This window comes from Varanus komodoensis, unplaced genomic scaffold, assembly GCF_004798865.1.
Source record: "Varanus komodoensis strain SLA01 unplaced genomic scaffold, ASM479886v1 scaffold29_1, whole genome shotgun sequence".
In the NCBI taxonomy this organism is placed as follows: Eukaryota; Metazoa; Chordata; class Lepidosauria; order Squamata; family Varanidae; genus Varanus; species Varanus komodoensis.
Genome location: NW_025335759.1, coordinates 8,052,515 through 8,071,920, shown reverse-complemented (window position 1 = coordinate 8,071,920; position 19,406 = coordinate 8,052,515). Strand labels below are relative to the sequence as shown.

At 45.7% G+C, this 19,406-nt stretch overlaps 1 protein-coding gene across 2 annotated transcripts in view; it reads left to right on the top strand.

Moving 5' to 3' along the window:
• Positions 1-19,406, top strand: part of LDLRAP1 (low density lipoprotein receptor adaptor protein 1) — a 66,568-nt gene that overhangs the window by 33,619 nt on the left and 13,543 nt on the right. For both annotated transcript variants that reach the window (XM_044434732.1, XM_044434733.1), the window contains exons 4-6: positions 3,454-3,568; positions 11,514-11,586; positions 13,870-13,953. In XM_044434732.1, coding sequence (XP_044290667.1) covers positions 3,454-3,568; positions 11,514-11,586; positions 13,870-13,953 — 272 coding nt within the window. The remainder of the gene's footprint in view (positions 1-3,453; positions 3,569-11,513; positions 11,587-13,869; positions 13,954-19,406) is intronic.

Sequence of the window (19,406 nt, the reverse complement as noted above, 5' to 3'; positions counted from 1 at the left end):
TTTTATTTTTTTTCATCATCTATTTTAATCCCCTTTTGTCCAGTTATGCAAACTGGTCCTAACTCTAGAAATAATGTGACCTCGGCAGTGTGGGGCAAAACCCCTCAATTTCACATATACAGTGGTTGGGTCTGAGCTAGTGGTGACTGGCCAGGAAAGATTTGGGTCTTATATAGACGAGATAACACCTACGTAGACTCTATTTCCAGTATAATGCTTTTGCCTACATCCACCAGTTGCGGAGGCGCACAGGTGCGTTGACACATTCCCGTCCTGCTTATGAGTTTCCCCAAAGCAGCAGGTTGGCCCCGGTATGAAGAGGGAGCCGGATTAGATGGACTTTGGACTGGTCTCTGTGGCTCTTTTATTCATTGGTAGTGGGCAGTTGTAACCAGATGATGGAGGTGCGTTACAAAGATCAAGAGCTGTCAAGTTATCTGCATTCAGGCAATCTCTTTCTCTTTAAGAATGAGAAAGAAATGTTCCTTAGACAGCAAAGATGAATGGATATTTGTTTTCTTGCATTTCCCCAGTGTTATACGATCTCAGCCTAGAAAAATGCACTCTTCTTTGCATTGGTTTTGTAAAAAAAACAAAACAAAAACCCTTTATGAATGTGTGTGTGTAGTCGTGTCTGAAGCTTTCATTTGTCTTCCTCATTCGATAGGGGAAGCCTAAATCGCTCTGCAGCTTTTGTACAATGCACTGAGCTTTGTATTGGGTTTCATAGTTTGGGATACTGTCGGGTTTAGTTTTATTAGGTTTCTAGCCCTTGTGGCTGTAAAGAGTAGATAGGAAGCAAATGACCAGTGTCTGATAATCTCTGAAACCATATTTTGTAAAAAAAAAATATGGATAATGACAGGGGTTATGAATGCAATGCTCTAATCTGATAGTTACGTTTATTGTGAGAAATGACTGGGCATGATCTCCTGTGGAAAAGGAGAATATAAATATGCTGCACTAAACTGAGCTACTCTTTCTAAAGTTTGGGTCCACACTATCCAGAACTGCTTTTTCCCACAGGGACTGACTCCAGCACTCAGGATGGCATCTGAGGCTCTGCTTTGATTAGCTTTGCTTTTGGAGGTGTGACACTTGGACACGCCAGGTGGGGCCTGTTTGGTTATGGGGCCCTCCTAGGTGGAGATGATCCATCTGTTCAGCTTGTTGACATAAGATGCTCTAACCTCTTGGCTCTCACAAGCTTTTGAGAACCTGCATTCTGTGCCATCTTTGAAGGCAGCTGCATGTAGCTTGACTTGCAGTAGTCCACTCTGGTAATTGCTCGTAGATACCTTGTGGAGCTTCTCTGATAGAAAATGAAATGATTTTAATTAAAAAATCAGTCCTCTTACTCCACTTTTCTGTTTAAAACACCCATAGTAGCTTGCAAGAAAAAAAAAAACTACAGTCAAATTTAAAGAAAAATAAAATAGTTCATATATAGAACAGTGCAAAACATAGGCAGAAACATTAAGCTGGAATGTAGCACAGCCGTTCAGTTCCGTTGAAATCCCATAATTGCCTGGTGACAGATGGGCTCCACTGGAAGAACAGTGATAAAGTCGGAGGGTTTGACAGGCAGTGTACTGACCTTTCACAGCATCCAAGAACCAAGAGAGTTTCTTGGAGCCACGCTAGGGTATTAGGCAAGGCCTTAGCTTCGTAGGGAGAGCTCCCAAGATAAGTGCCTTGCAACTGTTTTCCCTAATTGCGTTCCTCAGATAAGGGCTCCCTTTGCTGTGAGAAACAGAAGAGTTTGGTTTGCTGCTATAGCTTCACCCCCTTTGTCTCTCAGGGAGGGAGTTAGCTTGTGGCTCACAGTCTCCAAAGCAGGGCAAAAACAGAACTTCATAGCATCTTTTGCCTGTCTGTCCTTTGGCTTCCTGCTTAGAATAAGGAGCAAGGAAGTGTCTAAACAGGACAGCAGCCTGAGCGATGTCTGTCCTATGAGGACACTGATCGGGGGTGGGGGGGATATGTGAGCTCAGCTTTTGTTTCTTAATTGATAATCTGCTTCCATCTTCATTATGTTTAATAAACTAAGCTACCTTTCACATAAGTGGTTTTATTTCTGCCTGATTACCCTTGAATCTAAAGTGAGGTGCCTTGTCTGGACCAGACTCCTGGAGTGATATACCAGACTTTGACTCCATGTTAGGGGAACGTTTGGTGTAGAAAATGCAGTAACAAGTGGGAAGTTTATGGCTTGTCTCATTCTGTGTTCCCAAACGTGTCGTGCTGGGGGAAGAAAGGGGTAGCTGAAGAGTGTAAGCAGCCAAATAGCCACAGCTTCCTTCCATTCTGTGGCAAAAAAAACCTCCAAGTATAAGCAGAAAGAGCCAAAGAATCTGAAAGAACTTCAAGGATCGGAGTTAGCAGAGAATAACCAGGAAAGGGATCTTGGGGTTGTGATGACGGCTTGATGCAAATGTCAACCCAGAATGTGGCTGCCGTGAAAAAGCCAAACTCTGTGTTAGACCTAACTGGAAAAGGAATTGAAAATAAAACTGCCAAGATCTTACTGCTTTTACAGGAATCTACATTGTGACCACACTTAGAATGCTGTGTGTACATCTTTAGCTTAAAAGGATAGTGTAGATTCAAGGGGAAAATGCCGAAAAGGGCAACTAAAATAATGAAGGGGCTGGAGCAACTCACTTATGAGGAAAGGTTACAACAGGTGAGATTATCTAGCACAGAGGGAAAGGTGAGTAAGAGGGAGGTGCTAAAGGTGTACAGAATTATGCCTGGTGTGGAGAAAGTTAGAACCCAGGGTCATCCCAAGTAAAAAGATCCAGGACTAATAAAGGAAGAACTTCATATATTGCATAGTTAAACTTTGGAATCCCCTCCCATGAGCTGAAGAGATGGCCACCACCTTGGGTGGCTTAAGAGAGGAGTGGACCCATTCATCAGTGGCCACTTGTCCCAGTATCTGTATGCTACTTCCAATATCGGAGGTGGTATGCCTGCACACACTAACTACTGGGGAATCTGGGGAGGGGGATAATCCTGCTTATGCTGTGGGCAGCTGGTTAGAGTAGAAACTTTCCTAGGCGGACCTATGGCCTGATCCTGCATGGCTCTTTTCCCATTCTCCTTTGTAAACAAAGGGGTGGACAGGCAGGGCGTTTGGCGTCACAAAAGCTCAGGGAGAAAGCTTCAAGGGTAGCAGGAAAAACATGAGCGAGAAGCCAGCTGATGCAGGGGGATCAGAGCAGGTGAACTCAAGGCCCTTGCACCTTTGATCCGGTAAGTGTCCATAAGCAGGTGAGTGGGGAGGCAGGTGGCCTTCCAGAGATTTGGGGTTCACCTCTAACACTGCCTCTGGGTTGTTGCATGAGCAGAATGCTGGACTGATGGACCCTTGGTATGATCCAGTATGTCTTCTGTTGCGTTCTTTTTAAAAATAAATAACCTGGGCCCTTCATTTGCCATTGTTCACAGGATATCCTACTGCACAGCGGACAAGGTCCATGATAAAGTGTTTGCGTACATCGCCCAGAGCCAACACAACGAGAATCTGGAGTGCCACGCTTTCCTCTGCGGCAAACGGAAAATGGTCAGTGAAACATGGCAGAGCTGCCCTTCTCTGAACCGTTCAGGGAATGCTTGTTGAGTCAGAGGCTGCCCACGATGCAGTTTTCTAGAAAATTTTGAATGGCTAATTTGCATAGGGTTCTTTGCATCAGAGCACTTTCATTCTCCCCTGGGAAATGTTCAGCTCCCCGAAAAAGATCATGTTTATTTTATCTGTATTTTGTAAGCAAAGCTAAAAGAGTATCCCAAGTTAAATTTCTAACCAAGTGTTTCTGACCCTGAAATATTTGAGGGAGGTGGAATTAAAGCACACGTGCTGGGATTTAAATGTTACATTATATAGAAAATACTTGTAAAATTTAATGTCAATAGCAGAATGCTGGTGGAGAATGCTGGGAGTTGTGGGACTTTTCTGTCTAAACATGCATATAGAGCTGCCTTTATATGATTTAAATTTAAGGAAAAAACCAACGATACTGAAAATTGTTGACAATTAATTTTAGGGAGTCAGCGAACTTTACACGATACATTGTTAGCCACTCATCTATTCCACAGAGTTCAGCTCTTTTCCACTACAGCTTCTGGGGCCTCCCCAGTTTTGTCATTACTTAGTGGTTCCCTTCCATATATATTTCAGAGACATAAGCATTTTTTACATTGTTGGCAGAGATAATCTCCCAAAAAGCATGAACTACAAGTTCAAAACTGCCAAGCTTGTCTTGCTCTTGCAGTTGGCGTCCATTCGTTGCTATGACTTACGAAGTGGAACCGTTTCCGCTGAAAAATAAAGCACTGGAAAATGTTCCCTTTTGGAAAACTTTCTGTGCCACATCTCCAGGCATTGCAAAATGCAGCAAGTGTTTGCAGGGAAATAATTGGGGCACAGTGTCATAGGGATATCCTGCTTGAGGACGTGGCTGGGATGGTGTTCCAAACGGGTCTAAAATGATAGAGAAAAGGATCGCCCAAGATAAGGCAGTCAGTGGCTGCCGTGGCTCCTCTTGTATTCTTTTATAAGAAGCAGCTCCCAAATACTGTTTAGAAAATCCTGGGCTCCACACACTTTATAGAATTCCTTAAAAACGAGTTCCCTAGTAGCACAGAAACTTTCTTGAGATTAACAAGGCTGAGAGTGAAGGGTCTCCCCCAAGCTTGTCTTTGAAATTAAATTTGACATTGTTTTCCCCCTGGGTCTATACAATTTGACTTTCCTTGTTTTGGTACAGAGTTGTCAAGGAATACGCTTTTAATAGAATGAATAAATTAATAGCAAGGCAGCTTTCAAAGAGACAGCCCGCCTCCATCTCTTCTACCCAGATCAGACATCACACTGATTTGTTTGAATATTTATAATTTTTATTTGATTTTTACAATCTTTCAGCAAAACCAAACAACAAAACAAAACTAATCCCCTCCTACATTTGGGCGATCAGAAACTTTTTCATCTTCATCCCCTAGGGATAATTTGACCCAAAACAGATGCTTTCCAACACCTGTTGGCTTTCCCCCAGGGTTCAGTTTAAAAGCCACTTGGCCGCCTCTTTAAAGTTGTGTGCCACAAGTCTGGTTCTGCTTTGGTTTGAGTGGAGCACTTCCCTCTTGTGCAGACAGCTTGCCCCAAATGTTCCCCAGTGTGTGTCAAAACTGAACATCACCTCCCTACACCACTTCCCATTCCAAACATGCACTGAAGCTCCTTAGCAGGTAGAATTTCAGGGAAAGTCAGCGGGTGGCTTTTATTCCACCCAACCCTCTAAATTTGGTTCCTAGGACCTCATGACTATCTTTTCCCATGTCACTGGAACCAGCATGGGCCACACTGGCTCCACCCCAGCACTAGCCACAAAGCTGTCCAGATGACTTACGATATCTACAACCTTCACACAAGGCAGGCATGGTTTACTTTGCAGTCCATACGCCCATCGCAAATGCAGTTGACCATGTGTCTAAGGTTTAATCTACCTCTGTCACAATCCTCCTACCCTCCGGAAGCACATCCTCAGTGTGTAACTTTTCTCACACCTGTAGGATGTCCACTGAAGGCGCTTGCCGCTTTCCCTGCTCCTCTGTCTCCCATCAGGAATTACTTGCCACTTCAAAACGCAGAAAGAAGAAGAGGGTTTGGCAATATTAGTACGGGAACATTTGTACCCCATTTTCTGATGCTTTCCGAAAAGGTCCCCCCACCTGCCAGCTGCAACCACCACATTTGCCTTGTGAAGAAAATCCTTCCAATGTGTGTTTCCCGCTTCTGTCGTTTTCCAAATGTCCTTGAAAGCGATTGTTGCATAAAGTCCTCCCTCCTCCCCAGAGGCAAAAATATGTGAATTCTAATCTGACATTACAGAAATATGGGGAGAGGATGCTACAATATCTTGGGGGCGTGGGTCTTGAATATATGTCTAGTTTTCCCATCTCTGGCATATAATTAGTCTATATTTTTAGCACCTGGGCAATTCACACCAGGATCTGGGTCTATTAAACTTGATTTGAATGTGACAGCTGAAATTGTAAACAGCTGTGCAGAGTTTCATACTTAATCACCATATTTAAGGAGAGGCTTTTTCATTTTGTTTTTTACCCATCATTTTAAAAAAAAGTGCTTTGCTTTTCCACCAAACATGTAAACGGCTCAGATGTTCAAACAAGATCGCCTTCTTTTTCATGTTGGATTGACACAGATTTAAAGTTTCATCCAAGCTTCCACATAGCAGTTCCCCTCGGGCAAGTCAAATATACGTGCATCCATCCGGGCAGGGAGCTTTGCAAATTGGAGGAGAGAAGGTAATTCCACACTGTTGGCGAACTCCCAATGGGTACCATACCTATGTGGTATCAGATGAGCGATTTTGTGGAGTAGTGGCTTCTGTGAACTTACCAAAGACAAGACTGGCGGACAGTATCCGATGCTGCTGTTCCAGTTACGCCATTGATGTAATGCGGCTATAAGGGAATTCTTGCACAAGCAGAATTGTGTGAGCTGGTGCAACAGCATTTCTCAGAAACACCATCACACTAGCATATGCTATCTGGCATTAGGGTTGGATACTGTCCAGTGTGCGTGTGTGTGTGTACACATGTGCATGCATACATACAGGTCTTTTTTTGTCATAGAACGCACGGGAATGGTGTTCCGGCACCTTTTTTTGATGGATTTTTCCATGTGCAGGTCATTAACATAGTGCCTGTGGGCTGCTTGTGTGTCTGTGCTGCTTGTGAGGGCGCTGCTCGGCTTGGGACGCTGCTCGGCTTGGGATCGGTCGTGTGGTTGCACACTGAGTGCTTACTGCCAGCGGCAACCATTATGTTTATGTGTGTGTAGAGTGACTGGCTACATGCAAAAGGTAAATAAGTTCCTTATTTCAAAAAAAAGTGGGTGAATTGAAAATCTTTTTTAGTGTAAAAGTGTGACCCCAAGAGCTGAGTTCTGGCACCTTTTTTTTTTTTTTTTTACAAAAAAAGCACTGCATACACACACACACACACACACACACACACACAGGGCAGCATTGAACAATGCTGCTGAAATGAAGTGAACATTTCTCTCTGTTAAAGAGAGCGCCTGTCTTGGGGGAAGTATGCTTCTTGCAGTATGGGTTGTACTTAATATTAGTGTAACTTGAGTCACATTCATTGGGTTTAGTTAGTCCCAAATGACATGTCGCATTGTTTCACATTTGATTTTGAGTTTGCAGCTGCCGGTCTCGACTTAGCTTGTTCCTTCGTTTTGTTTGATTTGTCTTTGACATGCCTCTGATCTGATCTATAGATGTAGATGCGTGTATGTTGGAGTGACATGTTACATTGCTGGATGGTTTGGAGCTGATTTTTCTGTTGCCTGCACTAAGCGCCCACTGCCAGTTCCAGCACCAAGTTCTTCCTTGGCCCTGTAGTGTCTAGCCCAGGGAAATGTTCGGAGGAATAGCACTTTGTTAACGGGACCAGCCAGCGGGCCTTTGGCCAGATTCCTCCAGTCCCAGTTCAGTGCCTCCATAGACAAGCAGCAGGAAAAATGAGTTCAGGGGAAGAAGCGCACAACTGCCTTGCGAGGCGGGCCAGGATGCAGGGCTTCTCCTTTCGTGTGGCTCTAGATTTTGTTTCTATACTGCAGAATAGGTGGGTTTCTGCCTAGGAGGGGTAACCATCAGCTGAGTCTCCAGGAACCACCCGGTCCGTCCAGCTGGTTGACCTTTGCCCATTTTGGTCAAGTGTGAAGCATGAATGAACTCACTGGCAAGCCAGGGAACAGCCTTTGGATGGTTGCAAGTATGTGCCTGATACCCATATCCTAAATTAAGGAGCTTTATTCCCATCGGAGGTGAGGGAGAAAGGAGAGTGCCAGCAGGGGATGGCAAAAGGAACAGAGAGATGCATTCCCTACATTTCTACTACAAGACAGTTTTAAAAAGAGTTTCCACAACTTGCCTGTGAGGTGCAGTGGCCACCCAAGTTCCAGGATGGCAGATTAAATAGGACCCCCCCACCCCCCTCCCATTTATCCCTGCAACTTCAGGAGGGCTCAGCAGGGGGAGGAGAATCTTCCAATTAGAGCTGCCGGGTAGCTCAGTGGGGTTGACCGGCAGGCTAGGAACATATGGGGTATCGCCCATTAATTGCTTTTTGGCAACCCAAGAAGGCAGGCTTAGGAGATGTTAACGCCTGAAGATTCCCTGTTTACTCCTTGTGGACAAAGGTCTTTGTAGGCAGATTCCAGCCAGGACAAGAAAAAACTGTGTTTATTGGACCAGAAATAGGGGGTGTTATTTAATAAGGCAAGCAATTTGATCTCAGTTTTTCTCCACAGGTACTGCAGATTAGATATAGATAAAAAATTACTTCAGCCAAGGTTTTCATGAGAAAATCCAAGCCAATAAGTATGCTGAAAATAAGGCATATGCCCAAACGCACAGCTTTCTGAGCTTTTCAGTGCAGTTGTCCCTTGCAGTGGGAGGGTGTGGACAGAAATTAGCACGGATTAGCGATAAATGGTAAGAGATCTTGTGCATTCATTTGTTTTTATAAAGCGACAAATCCTGGAGAGACTATTGAAAAGAAATACGAACAGGGGACCCCGAAAACCTTCAGCCCCAGTGCATTGCTGTTGTGGTTGTGAAGAACGTGGGAACTGAGTGTGGCCGCCTGGCTGTTTCGTGACACCACGGAGAGTTTGTGGCTGCCTGGCTGTTCCGTGACACCATGACACGGCAGAGAGTTTATCTCCAGCGTTTCCTTTCCAGCTCACAGCAGATGGGGCAGCCTAGGCCTTGAGGCAATTCTTGTTGGAGGAGATAACACATAATACAGCAGGGACATGTGTACTGCAGTAGTTCAAGAACGGGAGCCATAAAAGAGCCATTGTTCATAGTCTTAATTGCGTTAATTTAACCTGTGGACCAGTTAATGAAAATAATTTAATACATACGCTTTTATAAAGAGACACAGAGGAAAGTCAGTGAAACCCTAACCTGTTAAGTCTCAATTTGGTAGACTGTAAAAGAATATAAATAGTCACAATTCCAAACATAGAACGCATGCGCTCTCTCTCTTTCTATGCACATACACACACACACATCTATGTATAACAAGGAAAATAAGAGGAAAGGAAAATAAATGAAGGCCACCATTTCTTTTCAGAGTGTCATCTGCTACGCAGAAGACTCTGAGCTTGGAGGCTTCTAAGAACCTCATACCTTCTCCCAGCAGGGCAGGAGAAGTCGCCAAGGCGAGTTTTGCCCACATACCCTCTTTTATCATGCTTGCCACTGGAAGGGCCTCAGACCGAACCCTGCTAGTGAAGTTGCGCTGCTGCTGTCAGTGGGAGCTTGTGGATTCATGGCCCCGCTTCCCCACCCACCAGCACACCCCTTTCCTTTCCCCTTTCTCAGCCGCTGGGAAATCCTCATTTACAACTCTTCCTTCTCAGCCCGGCTGCGGCTTGGGTGTCCTGCTCGTTCTATTCCACCTTTAAGCACAGACTGCCCTTTGATTCTAAAGAACTGAAAATGAGAGGATAATAAAATTTTGACACACATTATTCCAGTAATTCATAAAAGCGGTTTCCTATAAAATTGCATATTGTTTCTTTCTCTGGTTTTTTTTTTTTTTTTGGTCATAACCTTTATAAACAATATTTCTGAAGTGAGGCGCATGCTCTATTTTAACACATGTTGTGGCAGACACTGCATGAGGAAAGGAATTTTTCTTCTGTGGGAGAATGAAGGCAAAATGCCACTCTTTGGTGCTTTCCATCTTAGGTTTCTATAAGTGCTTGTATTTAAAATGATGCGTTCCTGTGTATTTATTTCCTAACTGTTTATTATTACTTTTGTATCCCAGTTTTCTTTTAATATGACTCTCAAGGTGGGCTCCCCTCCAACCTGCCTGGTTTCAGCAAGGGGGCTGCCTCCTGTTCCTTCAGACCATGCTCTGGCCCTTAGTTAGATCACTATTTAAATTTCCACCTGATTTAATTGGAAGCAGTCTTTACCTGATTGGCCTAACCAAATAACTGATTAAAACAATGCAGCTCTAATTGTTATTATGTAAACCTGTGTTTACTTTTTTTAGAGAAAGGAATAAAAATAAAGGATTGCCCTCACAAAGCTTAAAAAGGGAGGTTATAACAGAATTTTGCAGGGTTTTTGTGAATATGCTTAAAGGTGTTGAATTGCTGAGCAAATCCAGCTCATCTGAGGTATGCTGGGTTTCCCAGATGGCAAAAGAAGCAGGACTAAAAATATTTATGTGCTTATGCCGAAACCATCTGCATCTCTTAATTACGCTTTCTGAGTGACATTTCAGCCATTTAGAATGCAGGCAGGAAACCGCACAAAGGCCAGGACTGCGCCAATAGGATGGGAAGGGGGCATGGCCGCCTTGGGGACCGAAGCTCGCTGGTATAATCTGTCACCCAGAACTGGGGTTCCTGGCTTGATGCTGCCAGTCACGCCAAGATTTGTAAGCCAAAAACGGACCCTGCCTTATGATCCACGAAGTGTGTCTGGTGGTGGTGGTTGTTATGGGTTCTGTTTCTGTTTGCTCTCTGGAAGCTGCTCAAAGACTTTTTAGTAATTGGGATGGCATACAAAAGCCAATAATAATAATAATAATAATAATAATAATATAAATAAATACCTGGCAAGCACTAGGGCACACTCGGTGAGGTCACTGGTTAGGAAGGCCTTAAGTAAGTCTTCTCTCTTTCTCAGCATCCTCCAAAACTTAGTCTTTTGTTGAAATAACTTCATCTCTGGGTTTTTACATTGAGACAACTTTAAGTGCAGAAATCCCTTAAAATAGCCAACATCGGTGACCTGGTTAATTGGGCCGTGTGTCCTCTTTTACAGAGGAATGTCCTCTGTTTGAAGGCATCTTCTAGTCGAAGCGTCCAGTCCAATTCTGGTCAAAAGACAGAAACATGAGGACCAATCACCAGTTAGTACCCGGACAGGAAACTGGTGAGACTGGTCCCCTGGTGCGATGAACGCCATTTCAATTTACATTTCTACTTACGTTCCTAATACGTACTTCAAAACTTGCATCTGGATAATTAAATGGATGTCCTCTTTTGTGGTGATGCATTTCATCTTTTCCACAATCTCATAGTGGTCCCCCTGATAAGTGGGCTCAGAGCAGGACCTTCATGGAGCATGGGGTGACCCCTTTCTGATGGGTTGTCAGCCTCCCACCATGTACCAAAAACGAGCTGCAGATCAAGGCTCAGTCGCCGGCCCGGTGAGAGTGCACCCGGGGAGCATGGGAACGACACCTTCTTATATCCGAAGCAGAGGCTGCCAGCATCAGTCCGGAATTAGGTTGGACTTGTAGTCCTGTAAAATGAGGAGCAAGTTCCTGATTTAACATCTCTCAGCTGAGCTGAACCTCCAGATCATTTCCATCTACATGAGGAGCTGTCTAGTAATGTGCACCATAATCACTGTTGTATCTTCTCTCCTTTTTTTCCCCAGGCTCAAGCTGTCACGCTCACGGTCGCTCAGGCATTCAAGGTAGCATTTGAGTTCTGGCAGGCGTCCAAGGAAGGTGAGCGTGTGAAATCTGCCCTCTCTTCTCTGTCAGCCTTCTTGGTATATCCTGACGTTGCAGGCTGTGTATCTCCTCTCCTTCTTGCTGATTCTTCCTGGGAGCAAACTATATTATTTTTATTTATTTAATGGATGGAACAGTGAATTAAATTTTGATTTTGCTCGCTAAATCGTGCGTCCCTTATAAGTTTGAAAACAGGCTGTGGAGGTGCTTTGGGATTGAACCTGTTCACCTGCTCCAATCCTTTAAATATGTTGTTAGTTTTTAAATCTCAGGAATTCACATTTCTTAGAGCATGCAGTCACACAGACCAACTTTTATTTTATTTTATTTTATTTTATTTTATTTTATTTTATTTTATTTTATATATAGATAGATAGATAGATAGTAAGTAAACTTCTATGCCGCCCCATTCGCCTTGGGGCGGCTTACAACAATAAATAAATACATATAATTATATAATCAATTGGAAACGCTCTGGCCAAAGATATAAAATCAATAAATAAGCTAACAATTAAAATGCTGTTTAAATAAAAAGGTTTTGGCCTGGCGCCGAAAAACATATAACGACGGGGAGGAGTGGGAGAGAATAGTGTCTGTTGCAGCTATGGAGCATCAAAGGGGCAGACTGTGTCCTATGGGGGTGGGGGAAATGGCTTCTTGACCTCCATCATCATCATCATCCTGTTCATCACATTACACTTCCGTACCACCCATAGCCAAAGCTCTCTGGGTGACTCACAACGTGCGAGTCACCCGTCCAGGCTTCGGTCAGGCCTGGCTCTGCTTAGCTTACAAGATGAAGCAGGGTCAGGCACTTCTGGTTATATGGAAGCTCGTCTAGGTGGGAGGATTCAACAAGCAATGGCATCGCTGAGCAGGCGTCTCTCCAGCAGCCCCCCAGTTCACCCCGGCTAGCACCCTTGTGGTGTCGTGGTTAAAAGTTCAAGACTGGGACACGGGGGTTCTGGGCTTTCTGGAGTTCCCAAGCATCCGTGTTGTCATCACCATCACACAGTGAGAAAGTGCTGTTGCTGCCAGTGGAGGCCATGTTGACGGAGCGTGTCCACCTGTCTTTTGGTCAGCGGCAGCCGATGTATTGCAGCTGCAGAAAGACCGGTGGTGTCCCAGGCAGGCAGTAGCCTTGCCTAGATGTTCTTTCCAAGTCTTGCAGCTACACCAACATGAAATGCCCTCTGTTGGCTACACACGTTCAGCGACTGGCAGGGCTGAACTTTGATTGGAGAGCAAGAGATCTCTTTGGGAATCCCCCTTGCCCTGGTACTTTCCTTCCCACGTTTCCCTTCTTGCAGTAGCCTAAAAGCAGCACTCAGTCTGTGTATGTCCTTAGCAATCCAGCCCTCTTGCAGATGTGTTCCACAGGGGACCCTGTCAGAATTTTTCAGCTCCTCCTATGAAGCTGTCTGTTGCTCAGCCGGCTTTGATGGATGACATACGACCATCTGCATCTGCAAAACGGGGATGGATGCTCATCTCCTTAATAGGTTTTTCATGTATTTTCAGGTATTTTAACTATGTTACCATCCATATTTAAGTGCTGTTTATCCACTCCCTGGTAGGGCTCTTTCCTGTATCTGAAAGACAGATCAAAAATACTTTAACAGCAATATTGTGTCTCAGGCCCATGGCATCAGGTGATGGAGATGCAACAGGAGCACATTCTTGTTCTCTGTTTTAGGGATGCTTCATAATTGACGTTAAAAAAAAACAACAAAAATAGCTGTGCTGGTCTATGAAAAGGAAAACAAAAACCAGGATCCATAGTTGGGACTCATCTTCATTAAGTTGTTGTTGTTGTTAGTTGTGAAGTCGTGTCCGACCCATTGCGACCCCAAGGACAAGACTCCTCCAGGCCTTCCTGTCCTCCACCATCTTCCGGAGTCCACTTAAGCTCACACCGACTGCTTCAGTGACTCCATCCCGCCACCTCATTCTAAGACCAATCGAAATTCCACAAAAATTGGAATGCTGCCCCTTTTTTGTGGAATTTTGGTTGGTCTGAAAAAAGCATAGTTGAGAATATGCAGAGTGATGCCCCTGAGTACCAGTGCAGTCTTAGACCTCTTTCTTGGTGCCCACCAAAGTGTCTTACCCCCTCCCACATTTTTCTTTTCTCTTTAATACATTTTCTTCCTCACAGTGGGATTGCTGTGGCATACGGAATTAGAGTTGTGGCTGACTGTCAAAATGAATATTACAAAGTTTGCCTCAAGCAGCAAGCTAAAGGACTGACTGCTTCTTTTGGTTTTCCCATCCTAGAGAAGGAGAAGCAGGAGAAGGCCATCTTGGAAGGAGAGAGTCTCAGCAGTCCGACCTCAGATAGCTCAGCCTCTACAAAAGGATGTAAGTGACCAAGCAGACAACATTCTCAAAGGAGAACTTGGACCTGGGTTAGATTTTGGGGAACCCAAATATCTAAGTAGTCAGAGCTGATGTGTTCCTCCTGGCCAAATGTGCAGATCAGGTTCTCCACTTCTGCCAGATTCCTGACAGCATAGTCTTGAGTGGCAAATTTCTCCCAATTTTCTTTTGAGAGATACTGGCTGCCAGAGCAGCTCTTGCACAAAGGCATTGAAAAGGGAATTGTGAACAACTTGTGTTGGGGAAGGTATGGACTCATGCAGGCAGACATTCTTTCCTCCTAGCTGACATCCCTGGTAATTCTTCTATCTAAGCACTATTATCTTGGTTTGCTTTTTTCCTTTGCCCTCCTTATCTCTTTTCCTTTTGTGTGTTTTTTGTTTGTTTGAGAGTATATAAGGCATAAGAATCTCTTACACAGATAAGGAAATCTAGTTAAGGATTGTCCACTGCCCTGGCGGCAGTTTTCTGGTGTCCCAGGATCAAACATCTTTCCCAGCCCTTCTCCCTGAGCAGAGCTTTTCCCAATCTTGAACAAAGTGTTTTCCCCTGCAATGCTGCTGAAGGCTCCTTACTTCAGGAGTATGGAACTCCAGGCTGAATCTGCCTGTGCCCCAGTTCTCAATTTAGCCTTCAAGGTTTGTGAAGGATGAACACGAGTCCTTGCTTCTTTTCTGAAATCCCCCATTATTTGGTGGTTTCCCAGCATTTTATCTCATTCTGAAAGGCCGAGGCTTATTTATTTATTTAGAAAATTTCTATGCCGCCCCATTTGCCGAAGCCTCGGGGCAGCTCACAAAACGTCAATTAAAACATAAAACACTAAAAATATAAAACAAACTAACAATATAAAATAAGTCACCCTGGCCAAAGAATAAAATAAGCAAATAATATTAGCAATTAAAATGACGTTTGAATAAAAAGGTCTTCGCCTGGCTCCGAAAAACAAATAACAACAGTGCCAGGCGGACCTCTCTAGGGAGCGCATTCCATAGATTGGGCGCCACCGCAGAGAAAGCCCTCCTCCGAGTACCTACCCTCCTGATTTCCTTCACGGAGGGTTCCCGGAGAAGGGCCTCTCCCGCAGATCTCGGGGCGGGCGGGCGTATATGGACGTAAGCACTCCTTCAGGTAGCCAGGACCCAAGCCGTTTAGGGCTTTATAGGTCATCAGCAACACCTTGAATTGGGCCCAGACTTCAATGGGAAGCCAGTGAAGCTGATGGAGGACTGGAGTCATGTGAACATAACGCCCAGTCCCCGTCAGCAGCCTGGCAGCTCTATTTTGAACCAATTGAAGTATCCGGACCATCCGGACCAAGGGCAGCCCCATGTAGAACGCATTACAGAAGTCAAGTCGGTAAGTCATCAACGCGTGTGTCACTGTCGCCAGGCAGTCGTTCTCCAGGTAGGGGTGCAGCTGATGGATCAGCCGAAGCTGAGGGAAAGCGCTCCTCGCAACTGCTGTCACCTGAGCTTCCAATGAAAGCTCTGGGTCGAGGAGCACTCCCAAGCTGCGGACCTTGTGCCTAAGAGGGAGTGCAACCCCATTCAGGACTAGGTTCAATTCACCTTCCCCAGAGCCCGATCCGCCAACCAACAGGACCTCCGTCTTGTCTGGATTGAGCTTCAGTTTATTGGCCCTCATCCGGCCCATTACCTCGGCCAGGCACCGGTTCAGCACAGCCACTGCCTCACCTGGATTGGTGGAAAACGAGAGGTAGAGCTGGGTATCATCAGCGTACTGATGGTTCTGCAGCCCACACCTCCTGATGACCTCTCCCAGCGGTTTCATGTAGATGTTAAACAGCAAAGGGGACAAAATGGACCCCTGCGGCACTCCATGGCATAGCTGCCATGGCTCAGAGCCACAGTCCCCCAGCACCACCTTCTGGAATCGGCCATTGAGATGGGAGCGGAACCACTGAAGAGCGGGCTCTGCCCAGAGGGAGAGGATGCTCAGGAGCGATCGTGTCCACAGCCCTGGTCATCTCCCCGTTCCACAGTTCGACCAGAGCCTCGACAGGAGCACCAGTTTTGTCAGCCGGAAACTCCCCCAGGGCCTTCAGGAATCCATCCGGATCCATCCGGCTCTGGGGGCGGACCCACACAATCGGGCCCGCACCCTTATAGAGGGAGAGGCCGCTTTCGAGCACAAACCTCACCAGGAAGTGATCTGACCATGACAGGGGTGTCAAACATAAATTCCTCACCCTCAGGTCATCCTCTTCCTGCTCCATCAAGAAAACCAGGTCCAGAGTGTGTCCACGTTCATGGGTTGGGCCAGTGACATGTTGAGACAGCCCCATGGCCATCATGGAGGCCATGAAGTCCTGAGCCGCCCCGGCCAGACCAGTCTCGGCATGGAGATTGAAGTCCCCCAGAACCAACATCCTGGGGGTCCTCAACACCAGGTCCGAGACGATCTCTATCAGCTCAGGCAGGGAGACTGTTGGGCAGAAGGGTGCACGGTACACCAACAGAACCCCCAATCTGTTTCGGTCGCCCAACACCAAGTAGAGGCACTCCAGCCCTGGCCTCGAAGGGACCAGAAGTCCCGTGAGGGAGATGGAGGCTCTTTAAACCAAAGCGACCCCCCGCTCCCCTCTGGGCGTGAACGGTGCTGAACTAGATACCCGGGCGGGCACATTTGAGAGAGGGCGACATCCCCCACCCCCTGCCCAGGTCTCCGTTATGCAAGCCAGGTCGGCCCCCCCACCCACAATCAAGTCATGGATGAGGGAAGATCTATTAGCTTAGCTATTGGTAGTAAGGGCTTGAATAGTAAAATAGGTTTCAGGGGTTTTTTGCCCCACCTCTTTGGCTTTAGTTCCTACCACAGCCAGAATTCAGTTCCAGAGAGCTTCTGGAAAGCGGTTTATCACCCTTGTTTTAAGTGTAGATGCCAGGGACTTAATCTGAAAAGTATAAGCACTATCACTGTGTTAAACACCTTCCCCCCAGAGTTGGACTCACCCCCACACCAGTGCAGGAGCATAATAAATCAGTGCTAAGTGTAGCATGTGAGTGGAAGGGAAGAATCCTCTTTTTGGCTTGTCTCCAATACAAATGCGGCAAATAAATAATACTAAATTGTGGCGGAAAGTCTCAGCAGCTTGTGTGTGAAAGCTGAGTAGCACTGCCATGGATCTGGGAGCAGAGTTCCTGTCCCTTCTTTGAAAGAAATGTGGGTGCTATGCAAAATCCAGGTACTGCTTCCAGGTTTGCAACCATATCCAAATCACAGAATTTGGCTTTTCTGGGTGGAGAACTTGCAATGGCTTCATTCTTTAGAAACGCAGCTGATCTTAATTACTCTTGTGGTATTGTGGGCAAGTGACTGGGGAAACAGAAGGGATTCAGGCCCTCATCTTTAACATGCAACGAGCAAGGCCTGTTCAGGATTCCAGCAAATGCATTGGATCTCCCTCCCCTCCATCAGCCCCCCACTAGTACAATTAGCCTTCTGTGAGAGTTGCATGCACTGTGCCCTGTTTTGGGGTTCACTTCCTTCCCCCTTCCCTTTTTTTTGGACTACTCAGTATCCTGCGATTCCTGCAACCTCTGCTGACCAGGTTAGCACCATTTTGGCTGTGTCAAGAATGGCACTCGCAGCTTGGAGGTTGGAAATGATATTTTTGCCTTTCCGATGTTGCCTGTTTGGGTAAAAGTCCCCAAGGAGCTCCTTTTATGTACCCCTGCAAGCAACAGTGCATGAGCGATGCAGCAGCCAGAGGAGGAGAGATTCGCCCTTCTGGCTGCCAGTACTCTCGATAACCTTCCCAGAGATGCACAGATTGAGGTGTGCATCCAAGTCTACAGGCAGCGGTGACCTCTGATTGAAACGCATCAAGGATTTAACAGTTCTGTTGACCTCTGTGGCTCCTTTATCAAGAATCTGATGTGCCTCATATCCCTCGGGGGAGAGGAAGAGACGCAGGGGCAGCCCTCCGTGCTCCTGCAAGCAGCTTTCTGAAAACCGCTCTGAGGGACCCATTAAGACGCGCAACGGTCTAGATTGTGCAGCTTGCGAAATGGGGTCAGGCCTTTCGGGTATTGTTTTTAAGCTCGATTCTCCTTTTGCAATTGTCTCATGGCAAAGGCTCTCTGCTAAATCTCACATGGCCCAAATACCCTTGAATAAGCTGAGGGATGTGTGGAAGAGGAAGGAATAGGGGCTGGGGAGGTAAGAGCACAGGGAAATGTCTGTCTTCTTCCCGTCCTGGCTGGTAAAGTACTGCAAAATGGCACCAAGAAAGTCCTGTAAACAAGGAAGTCCTGTAAACAGGACTTCCATCCAGTCTGTATTGATCTGTCCTATGTGTTAGATGGGAAAGAAAGCCTCTTTTAACAGCTGCTACATCTTAAAATGCATCTCAGGGTAGCGCAGATAAGTGTACAAACAGGCTGCTCATATATGGCTGGCAATGTTCTGTAGTTAGAATTCTTAAATTCAACCTCTGTTTTGGTTTTATCCAATATTTTAGAGCAGCTTTTTCCTACCCTAAGGCTTCCTGCCATCCCCAGCCAACCTGTATTACCACCAACCTCTTGGTACTGTTTTTATGCTTCCTCTGTATGTTCAATACTTCTCTGCTAACAGATTGTGTATGGCAAATGTTGGCATTTCCATGTCCCTAGAAATGATACATCCGTTATTTCCTTCATATGAGAGAGGCCCATGTTCCTAAGCACAGTACCAAAATACTGTGTCATTTTTCCAACAAAAATAGCAATCAACAATAGGGAAATTAATGCCATGATCTGTTTGCATACATATAAGGAAAGTTTGTCTACAACATCTGCCACTTTTACCCCCTTGATACTTGATGTGATGAATCAAATCCACTGTCCCCGATGCAGGCATGCAGCCAGACACGAAGTAACATGGGGCATGATCCGCTTGGATGTTCTCCTGTGTGAGCGTCACTGAAATGAGTGGGAGATGCTGCTGGCGCACTGTCTTGCTTATCTTTCCTACACAGGAGATTTTCCTGTGGGATCATGGCATGACAGGTGAGACTTGCACATTTCTCACTCTTCCACTCTTAATGGCACATGAAATCGGCAAACTGATACGGCTGCCTCACCTTGACACATTGAAAATCGTCTAAATAAATCAAAAGGCCACAAGCGTGCCTCGAGAAAGTCCCAGACTCCTTTGCATCGCTGAGCATCTCTACAATCCAAATTTATTCTGATCTGAAAAACATAAAGCAGGGCATGTTGAGATTCAAGCACAAAACTGTGTTTTCCTAAATATACACATTGGAATTTTTATGCATCTCCAAAAAAGTCGCTGTCTTAAATGGAAGGAGTGTGGTATTGAGGGAGCGTGTTGGGTTTAGGGCACCAGGTGTGATGCAGAAGGGCAGCATTCCAAGCTGCTGGGCCAGATACAGTCTCTCCGGGGTCTCAGTTCAGCCGCCTGAGATT